This window comes from Xylocopa sonorina, chromosome 3 (genome assembly GCF_050948175.1).
Source record: "Xylocopa sonorina isolate GNS202 chromosome 3, iyXylSono1_principal, whole genome shotgun sequence".
NCBI classification, from domain to species: Eukaryota; Metazoa; Arthropoda; class Insecta; order Hymenoptera; family Apidae; genus Xylocopa; species Xylocopa sonorina.
In genome coordinates, this window is record NC_135195.1 from 10577037 (window position 1) to 10593893 (window position 16857).

At 36.7% G+C, this 16857-nt stretch overlaps 1 protein-coding gene across 9 annotated transcripts; it reads right to left on the reverse strand.

Moving 5' to 3' along the window:
- Window positions 1–4872: 4872 nt before the first annotated feature.
- Syd (JNK-interacting protein syd) lies at window positions 4873–16456 on the reverse strand. Of its 9 annotated transcripts, none has more exons than XM_076893031.1 (19): window positions 15689–16456; window positions 15052–15369; window positions 14846–14966; window positions 14099–14509; window positions 13606–13803; window positions 13493–13528; window positions 12547–12564; window positions 12406–12463; window positions 12263–12319; window positions 11858–12193; window positions 11443–11622; window positions 9772–9973; window positions 8769–9649; window positions 8430–8649; window positions 8025–8310; window positions 7760–7960; window positions 7481–7570; window positions 7274–7331; window positions 6119–6256 (listed from the first exon to the last, which is right to left on the reverse strand). In XM_076893031.1, exons 2-19 carry the CDS (start codon window positions 15358–15360, stop codon window positions 6253–6255), a joined length of 3666 nt encoding a protein of 1221 aa, XP_076749146.1. In that variant the 5' UTR covers window positions 15361–15369; window positions 15689–16456; the 3' UTR covers window positions 6119–6252. The 9 variants fall into 9 exon arrangements, with proteins under 9 accessions (XP_076749141.1, XP_076749142.1, XP_076749140.1 ...); XM_076893030.1 differs by having other exon boundaries at window positions 7274–7334; XM_076893026.1 differs by lacking the exon at window positions 7274–7331 and having other exon boundaries at window positions 4873–6256; window positions 16085–16455.
- Window positions 16457–16857: the final 401 nt, after the last annotated feature.

A 16857-nucleotide genomic window follows, 5' to 3' on the forward strand; every position in this document is an offset into this window, starting at 1 on the left:
TTACATGCTGATAACCAGTGGATACGTAGTAATCCTTATTATTATTCTGTTTTAAGTTTACATAACACCGGTAACAGCATTCCTACTCTTGCATTCGTTTCCCTCTTATTGCGCGATCGACGAATCGTAGATATCCATTGAAATGGAGTATCTCCTCTTCGGATATTCTTCGAGTTCATCTGAACAAGCAAATTTCATTGCAATCTTCAATTTAATCAAGACTAAACGATGAACTTGTAATGTTTTATACGAAGAATCATTATTAATTCGATCGAAAGACGGGACTCGCGAGTGCATTGTTTAGTTTAGGGAATAGGATTATGAAACTCAGCAACGAACTGGATAGATTTCGATTTTTCATTTCTGCGTCGAAATAAATGGTTGGAAGTTTCCTCCCCGGCGAAGAGGCAGGGAGTTTTATCGTTGCTGCAACTGGATTGCTTAAAGTTCGATGAAAAACTAATTAAAGAGTATTACGCAAGACAGGAGAAAATATCAGTTGCAATAATAATGAAAAAAAAAAGGGAAAACTCGTATACGGCGAGTTGGACGTTGAAATGGACGCGTAAGTTTCTACGTTCTTCGAGCACATCGATTTCTAACGTACTACACGTTGTTGCTAAAAAGCTTCCTTATCTTTCAGAGTAACATAACAGAATTGTTCAGCTCATTGCACTGGTTAATTATAACAATTTGACAAAACGATCCTCTCTGATCTTTATCATTTTACAACTTTATACTCGCTATTTGCAGAAATATCTCGTAAGAATTACAGTGCTTGAGGTAGTTAGATAAAGTTACGTTTACTTACTGACGTGCAATATTTGCAATATGTAGAACTAAATGACAGAGAACTGTTGGATAATTAGTCTAATACTTGATTACACTGTAACAAGAAATAAATGAAGATTCTTTTTCTAATAATCAAACTATCTGAAAATCTCCTGCACAATAATCTAATAATATTGAATTAAGTAAATTCATCAATACTATGGTTCGATTCATTGATACATACTATTTGTTCGAAGAGTATTATGCAAGAGAATTCTTATAATAATTTCTATATATTATTTTTTTAAATTATATATATACTAGTTAAAAATGTTTTAAAATGTAACGATAATGCTATCTAGAAATAAAAGTGCCCACTTATAATAAAATTACGATACTGTATCCTCGAGAAAATTACACCATTGATATATCTCGAATATCATTTTACAGTCTACGTCGTACTTTACTTTTCTAACGTGAAATCGTCTAATTATCCTCAATCTCGTGCTCAACGTGATTGCATAAAAATTAAAACGATGAGTCACGCGGACGAGCTCCTTTTCTCGTAGAAACTTGCAGGAAAACAAAAACAAAAAAAGATTCGTCGTCGAAAAATCGGTATTCGTGAAGAATATTCAGTTTTGTATCGCACTGATACCGAAATTTTCTCGTAAAAAAAGGATGATGCTTCTTTGAATATAATATTTAACTTGACCCTCGCAATATGAACCCAATGATTGATGAAGTGCTCTGTAATTGATTTCTATTATGGATATATGTATCAAACCAATCGAGTTTATGAAAATCGGTCGAAATACAGAATAGAAATTGTTATAATTATAGATAAGTTACGTATTTAATGAAACACCTGATTATCCTTCCTGTGCATTCAACTTACTGAAGAGTTGTGTCGTAAGCTGAAGAGAAAGGAGATGCGATAGCGTTTGTAGAAGAGAAATTAGAATTTCGAAGGAAACCAGTCAGTTTTAGCAAGTTTATTATTTACTAAAACGTGCGAGGGCTGAAGAAAAATTTTATGTACAAGTATATACATTTTCAAAAAGCTTCGATAACCTTGTTTCCATTTTTCTACGTCTACGTTCCTCTTCCTCAAAAATATAAACGAATACTTTGAATACCAAAAACAGAAAAATTTGTTCTCGTTTTTCTCAGTTTTGATCGAACATTCGCCATGTCTGAGCGACTGACTTAGAGCGTTCCTCTAAAAATAAGGTCGCAATCATCGGCAATCATCGCAATCATGGTCGTCCGTCGCTATCCTCGCTTCGTGTATCTTTCTCATGACTAATACAGAAATTTCCATAACTCTTTTTGATGATGAAACAACTACAGGTCGAGTGCAAACTGTCGGACATGAAAGTGAAAAATGATTTTTATATAGTGCTGAGATAAAAAACATAAACCTAGGAAGCGGAACGCAGTTTTGATTTCGCAATGCCCTATATAACTATTAACCTGCGGTCAGAACAGAAGGGTCTTTATAAGAACGTAAAAAGAAGTTGCTCGAAGTGGTTGAATCGCTCAGAAATTGAATAGATCAGACTTGGCTTTTTGCAAACTTATCAAACTTGCTATCAGCAACAAAGTAGAGTACGATTGGTAGAAAATCGCAGGGAATTCTCGTTACAGATGAGAAACTAGTTCACACGAGAGAAACAAAATGTTTGTCTTCCACAAAAAAAAAACGTAAAACGTTCGTTACTGATTTTCATCTCCCTTCCGAATGTTTCATTTTCGAAAGCATAACACTCACGAATGCAACTACAATATAACTGTTACATCACTTTCCATTTTCCAGCGAAGCCAAAAATAGAACTTAAACGATTTTCCTTGTACGCTCATGGTATATTTTTCAATCTCACTGGTAATAATATTTCCGCGCTATCATCAAAACGTACGTTTACTTTTCTTTTATCACTATCACGTCCATTTTTCAGCCATCGAACTCGTGATTCCACAGTGCTGCATGACAAACGCCATTACGTATAACAATGCAACTTGCAGATACCATATCGTGTCACGTAACACGCTATGGAGTGCACAGTGTACTAAAGAATACAACTTTTCCATTTTCCCCATGTAATACCTTCGATTCACGAACACGCACTCGAATAAGATCCCATTGAAGAAACTGCTTTGGTAACCTTCTCGATTCCCAGACCAGCGAAACTTCACGGAAACTATTTATTGCTGCACTTCATACACGTAAAGTTTCAGACCGCTGCAAGAGGAACACAGACGTCAACGCTAGCAAAGTTAGCATGAAGTTAGCAAACCGTACTCCGACTGCGGTCCGTATGAACGGTCGTTCAATTTATTTCCAAAATAAATGGCTATCGTCCCAGATTGAAATGTTCAAATTATACGCGTAATTATGCGGAGAAGAAGAAGATCAATTTAAAATTGTTTAAATATATAATGTATAGGAGAAAAATATTGGAATCGTTAGACGTTCAACGACTGGTCAACGATAGTGCTAGATACGTACTATGTTCAGGATGCCCCATACGTATTAATCTTCCAAAGCAAATATTTAAATAGATACAGAAGATATGGAAAAATGCTTCGAACGGAAGTTATAACGCCGCCAGGAATACGGCTACCCGTTGTACACCGTGGTTGCACGGTCGGACTTCGTACAGCTTATCCTTGGGCGCACTTTTTTAAGTATCGTTGGACCAATTTGGAAGATAGTTGTTCTTTAAGTAACTCTGTATTAAGAAAATCTAAAAGTATCGAACAAGAATACTTGAAATGCGTTAAAAATTCTACAGTTTCGCATCTCGTCGAGTTGTTTCGGAATAGTTTATGTAATGTCCTGCGAATAGTGTCTTCGCTGTGTGCAGGGACTCTATTCGACTGAAATTATAAGTTCTTCTAAAAGAGCTGATGTTCCAACTCTACAATTGAACTAAGATGTAAAAATTTACAAAGAACAAAGTGCCGTAGACATAAATTTGTAAATCTTCGAAATGACGTCTTCTCTAGCGTTTCTATATTTCCTTGCTTGAAAGAAGTCATCGAAGAGTGGATCGGAGATCATCTACGGAACAAATACGCGAAAGACCAGTTACGTAACTGGTGTTTCAAAACATGCTAAAAGAAGACGCTAAACAAAAAGAAATCGCGCAGACTCGTTGTTTCGCAACTTTCTTTATTAACGCCGTTGCAGCTTTATCAGAGCCAGGTACAGTTCCGAGCTCGACACCGAAAGCGAGCTCACACACAGTAATGCGCAGCCCTTATAAATCGTACACATCCTGAATTTCACCGTTCGTCGTTTACAGCATAGGAATTTACAAAAGTTCTCGCAAGCCTGAATATGTATCGTGACGACTCCTCCTTCTCTCTCTCTCTCTCCAAATGCCAAACGTATCGCACGGTTGTTCCTACACTCTGTGTGCTCGGTCTATATAAGACGCGCAATATTTGCGAGCGTCTCTCGCTACGAATCGTACAAAGAATACAATCAAGTCGTTCCTTGTCTTTGGTTGTGGTATAGGGGGGAGTTAACGCTGACGGAAAAATAATGTTGCGGCGATCGATGAGACACATTAGACGTATCCAGAGATTTTGAGGCTCTCACGACTCGACGTCGCGCAGTTATCACTGTTTCGAAGCTGTGCACCGTATACTTTTGGGAAAATTCAAGGGCCAAAACGGTACAATTTATTAGATAACATATTTGCAAACATTGATTACCGTAACGATCGAAATTGGTACGGGGTATTCGTTAATGAAGCAAGATCTTAAAATGTACTCGAAACTTCGTATTTTCGTAACCATCTAAGTTTGCGAAACAAGTCGTATATCGATGATATCGTTCACGAACCGTAATGTATCGTTTGCCTGCATAGATAATTTCAATTTATATAACAGTTTAGTCTACGATACTCAAGATTAAACGAAAACAGCTCCAGTTCTATCGTACGATGAAAGTTAATGATGGAAATTTTGCGCTTTTAGTATTATCACTACAGATTCGAAAGGAAAAATATGCTAAGAAAGGAATTTATTACTCGACTATCGCAAGAAAAGTAATGCAATGTTTGCAAAACATTTAAAAGCTTGTACGAAAGAAAAATGCATGCGTTAAGAGATCAACAGTGATAATGTTGGACGTATCTATTCATCATACCCGTGTGTGCATGCTGTCCGAATCGCATTTGCTTCGTTTACCGACGGAAATTAAAATGTACAAGACTACACAAGACACTATACAAATATATCGCATTATTATGTACACAAATTCATTGGAAAAATTCTTTAAAGACCACCTTACATACAAAGCCTGAAGAAAAGTAGGCGCGGACACGATGATACTGGCGGACAACATAATAAATATATTATATTCATTGTATGTATAATATACATATATATATATTTTCTTTTACGCGAATCAAATTACTTAATCGTATTCTCTAACTGAAACAATGTACAATTGATTAAGCCTAAATACTGCCCGGATCGGTTGCACCTCCCATCCCTGCAAATGAACATTGTACAAAGGATAGTTTAAGTAGTTTAACTTCCGCACGAGTGGTAATTATGGGTCTCATTGCGATCTATATAGCGAAATGTTACACGGCAGCTTTAAAACTCATTGGCCAAGTATCTTCATCGGTTATCACATTGATTGACGGAAATGTAATACTATGCTCTCCCTACTCCGATCTTTCCTCGATCGACATTGACACTCAAAGACGCTTCGAAAGCCTCTACGTACAGAAATGCGTCACGTACCTCGTTCAACGACGTACGAAGGAGACGTACATGACCGTTAAGAGGAGAAATTAGTTTTGTTATAAATTACGTTATCGATGAGTAAGAGCGAATTAGTAATCCGATAAAATACCTTAAAGGATGTGTTTAAAGTTAAAAGCTAAGGATTACAAGCGTCGAGTTATGAGATTCTAAATTACATCTTTTAATTAAAAAAAAAAAAAAAAAAAAAATTCCCAATAAATATCCCCGTATTTAACAAATTAATTTCTTGTCAATGTTTGTTAGCAAGTCAAGCTATAATTGATTAATCAAATATTCATTATCCTTAGGATGATCCATAATATTCTTAGAACTCGCACAATGTCCCCCTTTTTCAATCGTCTGATACACTACTCGTAGTCATATACGTACTTCGCTAGAATCGTTACATAAGTATAATTAAATAGATACAGCATTCACTTGACCAGAAAATTAGTCTAATTTATCGACGCCACTAGACAGCTTATCACACCAGAACCATTCGAACGCACTCGATTTTCGCATCGTAGAAAGTTCAAGCTAAACCGTACATCGGGACCAAGCTGTTTTCGAAAATTTCTAAGCTAGCCATTCATTGGCACTGGTAAGGGACATTGCACTTGCCACACGATCAGATGACTCTGTTCTCCGTGTTCCTCAGCATTGGCAACAACAGCGCTGTTGGACCGTTCTATGGTCTCCTCAGTGTCTTCTCCATCACCTAGAAAAGACAGTGATACTCGCGATTTTTTGAATAATCAATTGTATAATAAGTGAAGCAACAAACGCAATACAGCTTTGTGCCACTTGTTATTATCCGCTTACTGCAAATAAAACTTGAACTTTATATTATTATCGCTATAAGAATATTTTATGTACTTATGCTTAATGCAACATTATCTGATAATTGTATTATTGTTATTATTATCGTAGATGTGTTATTGTGAAACATATCACTGTCCTTTTTTAATGCTAGAAGTAGATGAACTTTCCTGTTAAAACAATGGTGGCATACAAAAAGGGCGTGAATCACAATTTTTAGTCCCCTTGGAATCTGGTACGATAAAACGTGCATTTTTTCATTCATAAAAATGTTATGAACTGTATATTTCACCCTTTACTGGCTGTTTCCTTATAACCATTTCCTCACGCTCACACCCTTATTGCACCTATCGCCACAATTCATGAGTAGAAATAGATAAGAAGTGCAATTATCAGCTGTTTTTTGTACAATACGACGCATGTCAGCTGGAAATGACCAACCCCCAGAGAATGAAGGAAGCAGAACAATTGTACGACGTACAATTGTTTGAGAAACGGAGGTGCAGAAACACAGTTCTTTTTTTGTATTAATGAAAATTATTGTAAAAGTAGTTTGTGTGCTATACAGAAGCAAACAATTTCACACTGATTGTTGGTTGTCCAATGTAAAGCAACAAATATAATTAAACAAAATTGTACATACATGTATATGTAAATTTCATATACCGGTATCTTTCACAGATAAATCAGAATAATCTGTTTTTTTAATGTCAGTTGTTAGAGATGTATCTAACTACTTGCGGGATTGTTAGTTCAGAATTTCATTACACCGTGCACGAAACATACTCTCACTAGTTAGTATAACTTTCATTGATGAATAAACACAAATCAATTTGTTCATTCAATCGTACGAATTGTAAATTGAAGTAAAGACAAAGACCCATCAACCGATTTTCACTTTTCTCTGGGGGCATACCTGACCAACTGCCATACAATCAGATGAGTAGCCACGTCACTCTCGTCTTCCGCCTCATCTGCTGCAATTGTTACAATTGTATAAAACAACATTTTGATAAACTTTGTCCTACATCAACACTTAACGTCACTTAATTTAGTTACTTTTAACTAATTTAAAACACGATGAAATGACAAGAACAAACTTATTACTGACGTAATCACTCACCAACTCGGAAATCTATGTAACCTTCGCCTCCTGAAAGAACAAGCATGGCCGGTTGAGAACCATCTGATACTGCGCTCTGACCACCATGTCCTATAATAGTAATTGGATAAAATTTATAATTTTAACAAAAACCTTAAATGGTCCCATAAAGAAAAATTGACGTACGAAAAGATGGAAAAATATTCATTAAAACAATTAAATTACGGAGAACAGTATATGAACGTTGGTACGTTCGCTACCAGCTTCATGCTGCATTTAATTAATTAGGAATAAACATACCAGGTACTGCAACGAACATTTTCACCGCATCTCTATGTCCATGGAAGCTAAGTTGAGCATGAGCCATGCTGCAGTAAGGTATAAAACTGCCAGGCGTAACACCACGATCTGAGGCGAAAATTCTGACACCAACTCCTGGGGCCTCGGTTTTATTTGCATTTCCTGCTTGAACTCTAGACACTGCCATTGAACCGCCAGCGCCTGTTTTAAACATATATTTCACTTGTAAGCATCGATACCTCTGATTATAGTTTCAATAACTTACTTTCAGATAAAGGAACTGAAATAATCACTCCGTTTCCTGTTCCAATCCAGAGCCTGTTGGAGGAAATGAGCAACGCCGTGATTCTCACGAAAGAGAAACCTAATTTCCCGGTACCAAGCATTTTGCTAACGTAAGGCTCGATATCAACATCCTGAAGATGCTGATAAGTGTGAGCGTGATAAAGTCTCAGAGTTGAATCCAATCTAATGCTGACCCACACCCCCTCACCAAGCCAAGCCAACTGTCTTACTTGCGATTCTCGACGCGGATGAGCGTCTACGGTACACTGGAAGTTTATTTTATTTCTTAGAAAAGTGGAGTCTCCGGTAATCAAAATGAGGAAAAGTCAGTAAACCGTACAATTATCAATAACTATAAGCATAAATAAAACGCAAATGTATATACCTCAACAGTCATAGAAACTGGATCTATTACGTGAATTTTATTTCTATATCCGCACCATACAGTTCTGCCACTAACAGCAGCCATACATCTAATTGAATGTTGTGGACTACCTAAGGTAATCACATGATATTGAGATAGATCCCATTGTCCGTCTACGCCTCTTCGGAACAATGCAACAGTTCCATCGGCAAGAGCAACAAGAACTCTTCCTTGTACATGACTGAAAAACATATATATTTGCATAAAATATCGACCGTGAATTAAATCTGCAAATTTTTATGATAGGGTACTCCTACTAAAAATGGGTAAAAGATTTAGTACGCAATAAAAATTACATACACGATAGCCAACGCAGCATCCTTCAGTTTTACAGAATGCAAACAGACCGACCATTTAGCAACGGCTGAATGAACGAATACCGCACCGTTTTGAGCTCCAAGCCACATGGTCGGCTGTATCGAAGACATTTTTTCCATAGGTGCATCCTCCTCGACTGCGTCTTCTTTTTCCTCAGTTGTATCATCTTTTTCATCTAGTCGTGAATTTGGTGTCTCTAAATTAGCTTTAACAAAGTGTACTTTCCCTAAATTCGTCGTTTCGCTATCTACACTCTCCAAACTTTGCGGTTCAGTAGTGGTATTCTGATTGGCATCATCCGACTTCTCGGCATTTTCATTGTTCTGTTCTTCCGAAGCACTATCCGACTCGTTCTTATTCTTCTCCGACGAAACTTGAATTTCTTGCTTATTCTTCTGATTGTCCAATTCGGTAATCGGATTGGTGATCACTTCAAAGCTATCGTTCTCGTCCAATCCGTTGGTAGTTTGAATCAAATCCTCGTTCACAGCTTGAGCGTAATCACTCTCTTTGGCTCCGAGTACGCTCGCGATGCAAAGTAAATGTCCCTGGCAAACGCTAAAAACTTCCAAAATGTCGGCTGGATTGTTGGCATCTATCACAGTAACCTTCGACATCTTCTGAGTCGACGTACAGATCCAAACTAGCGAGCTTAACTGTTGCTCCACCTGTTCTGCCTCTATCCTCTGATTTTCATTTTCCTGAAGCTCCTTGTCCAGATGCTCGATAGCGTCTTCAGCTTCGGTTTTTGTGCTCGCGCTCATTTCTTGAGCCTCGGCGGCGTAGAACACACTTCCTCCGACCATGGAACCACCATCTCGTGTTTTACCACCACTTAGATTTACACCTGCACCACACCATATCTAAACAGCAGAAAATAAAAAAAAAGAAGTTCAGAAAAATGTAGAAAACACCAACTTTGTAAATGAAACAAATTTTTTTCACAACTGTTTTGTCTCAAGACAAGACGACAAATTAAAGGTACCTTCATGCCAGGCTCTGATTCTTGTAAAGGCCTGCAATAGACTGGAACAGGAACAGGTTGTCTAACCGGAGCACTTGGTTTCCCAGGTAAACTCCACCCATAGGCATGCAATCGTCCATCCTCTTTTCTAACATGCGCACGGACTTGACGATATTGTTCCCTTCGTTCGTTCGCACGTCTGGCTACGAGTTTCTCAGAAGATCTGTAAAAATGTACCAAATTATAAATTAATTAATAAATTATCTTCAGCGAACGTATGATCAAGACAGAATCTTTAGTTAATTAAGTTAGTAAATTTACTGAATACTTTGTTGTTTGTTCAACCATACATTCCTACGAAGACTCTCTTGATCACGGGATATTTTCTTGCGCAATTCGTACGAAGTTCTAATCCGATTGTTCTTTCCATCATAATATATATATATATATATAAACAATGTTCAGGTTTGTTATTACTTGGACAATGATACTGATATATGTATATATGTATATATATCCAAGTTTAGAAGCGAAATGTTAGACATAGGAGCAGAACAAATTTACCTGCTGGCCAATAAGCACCCCACAGAAAACCAGAAATACCAGGTATCTCTTGACAACGCCATGAAGGAGAGGCAAGGATGAAACCCGAACGAAAAATCAAAGCGCAGAGCAAGAGTGAAATAAAAGCCAAGTTTATAACATAGTCAAAATTTCATTTATTTGTTTGATCAAATAATGATCGTATATTATTATTCTTTCAAAAATGTACAAACTTCTTATTTACAAAACTATTGCTTTTCAAGCATGACTTTGTAAAGATAACAACAAATAATTTACTTTGTTAAAATTAGTCATTACTGTTACTCAGGTATGTGCCCACTGTATAGTGAGAGTGATAAATTTATTTATATTATATTATATAAGTGTACGTATGTAAGCAACTCTCCATTTCAATACAGACAATCATTTACAATTTCTTTTCCTTTTTTCCTTTTTTTTTTTATGTATACGAGAAACAGACAAAAGTATTAGTAAGAGTAAGATTGTCAAAGAGAGGAGAATCTTGTCTTGTATGCAATGAACCGTAATCCTGTTTCAATACTTTCCAATGGATAAGCGCGTACGCAATAATGCGTATGAAATGTACATCCACGATTTTTGTTTTCATTAAAAAATAACAGGCAAGTTGGAAATTGGAATAACAATTTGTTAAGGAAAACATTATGACATTTACAAATCGCTCAAGCAAGAAATTATTTAGAAATGACTCACATTTCTTATGAGCGATCAAGAGTAATTGAGAAAGTCGCGACAAAAGATTATGGATCCCAACTGACCAAAGAGGACTCTAATCTGGAAAGATGACGTTATGATTCACAAAAAGTCAAGAATATCGAAATTCTGTCCTATAGAGACAATGAGAGTATCTCTTGCCGTCGTTGCAATAGCTTTGGTAAAAATAGCGAAATAAACTTTGTGGTTTAAAGTTTGTGTCAACGAGTGTAGGCGTCTCTGTTTGCAAATGTTTTCGTTGTAGAGACGATCACAGTAAGACTATAATTAAGAGAGAGTATAGTGATAAAGAAACAAATCTCTACGTAAAGGATAGAGACAAAATTTGGCAGACTTTTTTAGTGTCAAATCGACATAATATCTAAGTGCGTGTATAGAATTTGATTGATTTCTCACATGGTGTCTCCCTGGTCGAAAAACTCATGGCGACCCTTTAACGTACGTCTACGCATGGTATCCAATGGTGGTGCTGGGACAACTTGATTTGTTGGTGCACTGTACCTAATATGAGGTAACGTGTGTACTCCGCGAACCAGGCCTCCTCGATCCGCAGGTCCTGTGAAGAGACTACTAAAACTGCAAATGAAACGATAGAAGAGACAATAAATTGTTTGAGTCAATATTTCGTTTTCTTAAATTCGGTGTGCGTTACGCGCATTATTATCATGTAAACTCAATCATTATATAAGTGAGCGTTAGAATCTAATATCGTTGAAATTTCATACTGACGATACTATGCGAGTTAGCAGTTTCATATTTCGAATAATGCAATGTATACGGTCAATGTGCAATCGTACAAAATTATACTAACAACTTCCACACAGATACTTTTCCCCCTGATATACTAGAAGGATCAGTCTTCGAGGCTCTTATCATTTCTGTCCATCTAACGGCTTCTTGAAGTTCCATAAATCGTTCCTTGTATTGATTCCTCTCCATAAGTACTCTGGCCATCTCAACTCTCGTGAATCTCTTTCTTTGTGCTAAGGATACGTCTTCTTCATCATCGCTTTTGGCTGCTTTCGCTGCTGCCTCTGCTTCTTCTTTAACCTTTTTCAACTCTTCTTCAAGACTAGCGACTTTTTGTCGTAAACGTTCTCTGGCTTGCTGCAAGCCGCGTACTTCTTCGCGTAATATTTCTTGCTCGCTAAAAGATATTTCCATATCATACAATAATGTATGATTTTATAATATTATTCTAAAAATATTTCTTTACCTTGTAAGTTCATCGACTTTAACAATTAAATCATCTTTAACGACGTTTAGTGCATTTCTGAAAGACAGATATAACATAATAATATAAATACCATAATAAATATTAGATATAAGGTTGTCATAAAATATGAAAAAGGTACCCACTTTGTGGCTAGCAGCTCATTATTTTCCATAATAAGATTCTCGACCTCTTTACCCATTCCTAATAAAATATTGTTCTGTTAAGTACATTTAGTACAATATAACTAGCTAATTTTCATTATCAACAGTATACTAATATCTTACCAAAGAAGTTGTCACTGACTGCATGGAGAGTTATTTATATCATGCGATTATTTTGTCAAAATATGACCACAGCCAGCAGAAAAAAGGAGGCAAGCAATGAAATAAAAAATATATTAGTACATACTTTTGAGAAAGTGTAATACAACTTCAAAATATTATTATATTGAAAAGAGCAATGACAAATGGCTAATTTTGTAAGTTATTATATTTGTTGATATTCTGTCTAATCTTTGATAGTATACGTGAAAGTATTTAGTAAGTAGTACATCTAGATTTGTAATGTGAAAATTAGCTACCTTCCGCCATTGTACTTTCAAAAATTTTCAGTTTCACTTACACAGCGCAAATAATATTAGGAAATATTCATTTGATTAAGTATCTCGTAATTTATAGAATAAACATTTATAATTTGTATTAATTATAATTCTGTATTAACCCTTAGAGTTCCACACACAACTTTTATACAGTTATGTAATTTAAAGCATAAGAAAGCTACGTCAACAAGAGTTTGAGCATGCAATATTAATATTCAAAAATATTAATCACATTAATATCTAAACATCAGAGCCACAATATATTAAGTCACTTTAAACTATTTTTATAACTACTTTCCACTCAAGTTATTTCGTTCTAAATCGTTCAGCTTTTAATATAATAATGTAAAAATCGTATCACCTTGTTCCAATTCAAACGGTATGAATTCATTTAGTTTGGAAAGTGTAACTTAATTCAATCCGACTCTAGAGTCTAGATATCAATATCAGGAAAATGAAACATGCTTGATTATCACAAAACGAGTATCGTATTATTTAACTCGTCAATGATCACATTCATCGTAATGTGAGTTTTCTTTCGTTCTGTGAACAGGAGCGAATTTAAGAACTCAAAGGATTAACGAATAAACAACGATATTTATATGAATGTTTAGTTATTTTATAAAACATACCCGACGAGGCATACTCTCCGGGATGAACCCAACTACCTATGATTTTAAGGACAAGTTATTAGTCGTAAAACCACTAAAACGACGTCACACGTTAAATTTTGTTAGTCGATTACCAGTAATATCTGCTCCTTCGTCCATTTCACCCAACGCGTCAGCATCCTGAAAACTGAGTTCCTGGTATAATGTATTACCACTACGTTGCTCTCTCTCTGTTCTACTTCTCCCACTTGGAGTAGTAACTAATTTCTCTACAGTTGTTGGTGACGTTGGCGTGACCAAAGGTGGAGGTATTTCAGTTTCTGGGCTTTCATCTATGAGCAAAACGGAGCAATTACAGTAGAAATCCATTAACCCTCGCGTTCCTATGACTGGAACACTGGAGACCCATTACATTCAGGATGATAACGCGCATAGTGATGGAACCATTTGTGTTAGTCACAAAGTGACGATTATGTCACGTTATATTATATACAGACAAGTCCTCGACAGAAGAATCAGATCCTTAGAGCGCCCTATCGATGCGGGTCTCCGAGTGACCCAGACACCAGGCTGCGAGGGGCAATTAGAAGTCATAGTTTTAGACAGAAAAAAAGACCAGTAACGTACGTCTAGAAATTGCTGTCGTTTTGTTTGCTTGTGCAGGTTTATCCGTTAATTGACTCTTATCGGATGTCTCGATAGCAGCTTCGCTACTACTGTCTAACATTTCTGTCCTTAAATTAGCAGCAGCGTTCGGTGGACTCTCTTCTAGAACGTCTTCCGAGTTTATGCTAGCCTCTAAGCTCTGGAAACCGTAACTCAATGGTCCGGAACTTCGTGACATATGAGCCAGTCCAAGGGACGGCAAACGCGATGGTCCCCGACCACTAGACGCATTTTCTAATCTTTCTGTACTTCCAACTAACATCTTTGTTCTTTCCATGTAATCTACATGAGTTTTAAATAGTTCTGTATATCTCTCATGCAGACGGGTATACTCGCGCTTCAGCTCTGCCTCTTTTTCTTCAAGACGAACAACTAAACAAACATAAAAATAGTATTCCACATAACCCTGCTTCGATAACTTGGCTATAGTGATTATAGATAACATTAGGACATATTGCAGATGATTGATTAAATATAAAAGTAATCGTCCACTATGCTGAATACCTTTTTAAAAATAAAGCGCTTAAAAATAAAACAAATTTTAATAATGAAAGTGAGACCTAATAAATTTTAGAAGTATGCATGCTAATACTCTTAAATGAATTTATGGCATTACATAAACATAAAACAAAAAAAAAAAACTTTCTACTCTACTGTAGAGGGATGTTCTGTGAAGGGTTGATCTGAGAGAGCCATTAGCTTTTGTACCGTGATCATGTGAATTCTTTGTCTTCAATTCCAGCATCCTTACTATAGATTCCAAACTATCAATTTTCGACAACAGCTCTTTTCTCTCATCCTCGGCTACATCCTCAAGCTCCAACAATTTCTAATGAAAATTCCATATGGTTATTCTATTGAAACAACTTTGGAACACCTTCTATCTCAGATGCAAAATTATATTTAAATCGTACCTGATCGGACGTTTTCCTTAATTGTTTCTCCCTTTCGTACTGCGTAACAAGCTGTTCGTTGTCTTCCCTTAACAATTCTAGCTCGACTTCGCGTTCTTGATTTTCCGTGTAAGATATATCTAGACATTCTAAAACATTGACTAGCAGAGGCATTAGGTCCTTGACCACATCTTCATCGTAACGTGCAATCATCTTTTCAAACTCCTGATAAATACTCCCTGCCAGAGATTGCACTTTCTCTGACATAACCACATGACTATCCTCATGGGTTCCGTACACTGTCTCCTGATCCATTTCTATTTGATTCATTTTGTATTCCTAAAATATAAAAATTTCAAATAAAGATCATTAAATCGTTTAATTATCGTGCCGCACAGCAACATTTTCTCTACATCCTACTACATATTTTTCTTTCATTCCTCGTCGGTATATAGTATTATTTTTCGAAGTGGTTTCTAGGCGTTTTGCCAACTGCAGAGCAAATATTACAAGGCAAGAATGACATGTCAGAGACGTTATTGCACAAGAACAGAAGAGAACAGAAGTGAATTTTTATTATTGCGCACTCGGAATAGACGACTATCCTGCAAGGACATTAATACGGAAATGTAGAAACGAAACGATCGTTACACTCAACTCTTAACGCTTGGACTTTACTTCGAGCGGTAGTCGGGGTTCTTTTAAAAATGTTTCGTGCAACAAAGCATCGTTAAAAATCGTAAATCGCACATTCTTTACACGGCTCGAAATTAATCGTGACTTTACGTCGCACTAATTGCCAAATACGGCTAGAGAGTCCACGGCGAGTGTTCGTAATACATCCAAATGTCAGACGCATAACTCCACATAACCTTGCACGAGACACTATCGAAGATCAAAATACACTTTTAGAGCGATAAGATTAAATCAGGTAATCGCGACCGCACAACGGAGAACTGTTGAATCCCGTGGTATCCGTTCGTTCGCATAATCACTTATTTATTTTACTTTTACGTATCGCGGACACCCCCGTAAACGAGGTAGAACGTCTTGCCTTAAAGTGGCCCGTTCCGTGTTGTGATCTATGACGTTTCACAACCACTGGTGATCCCCTGGTTCTGCTTTCTTTCTCTCTCCTTCTTTTTTTTTCACTCCAATTTTACGCTCCTCGTGTTAAGACGTATATACCCCCGATCATACGTAACGCACCGCGATGGTACGGATTAGAGGGAACATTGTCCGTGCACCACGCTGTCACCTTCGACGTTAGCCAATTTCATTACTTTCTGTCAACTCTGTTGACGATCGTCTTTACACGCGAACTTTCGCCATTTTTCTTTTTTTTTTTTACTTCGCTACAGACGTATTCGTTGACTCCTGACGTGTTCGCGAATAAGCCAGTCGCAGAAGATGGAAACTTATTTTTCCGTTTCCATCGTTCCCGTTAGATGGCCTCGTGGCTTCGTTCCATCTCTGTGGAATTCTACTAGATAGTACGCGACGCTAATCGTCATTTTAAATCCAAACACGATTTGCATGGCATATCTCTAATTATGAATCATACGACTTCGGTCGTATCATTTTACAACGCGCTACTGTGCACTGATAATGCGCTTTCAATAAAAGCGAATGTATGCTGCAACTTAAATCATTCGTTCCTCCCATAATAAATACGGGGAAACTTGAAAATGTTATTGGAATGAAAGCCTTGAATCTTGATTATTGATCTTTATTTCTTAGTTCAAACTATTGGTTTCAATTAGAGGATAGTGTATAATAATGTAAGACATCAATTACACATGTACTGAAATTTCACTAGTCCGTATG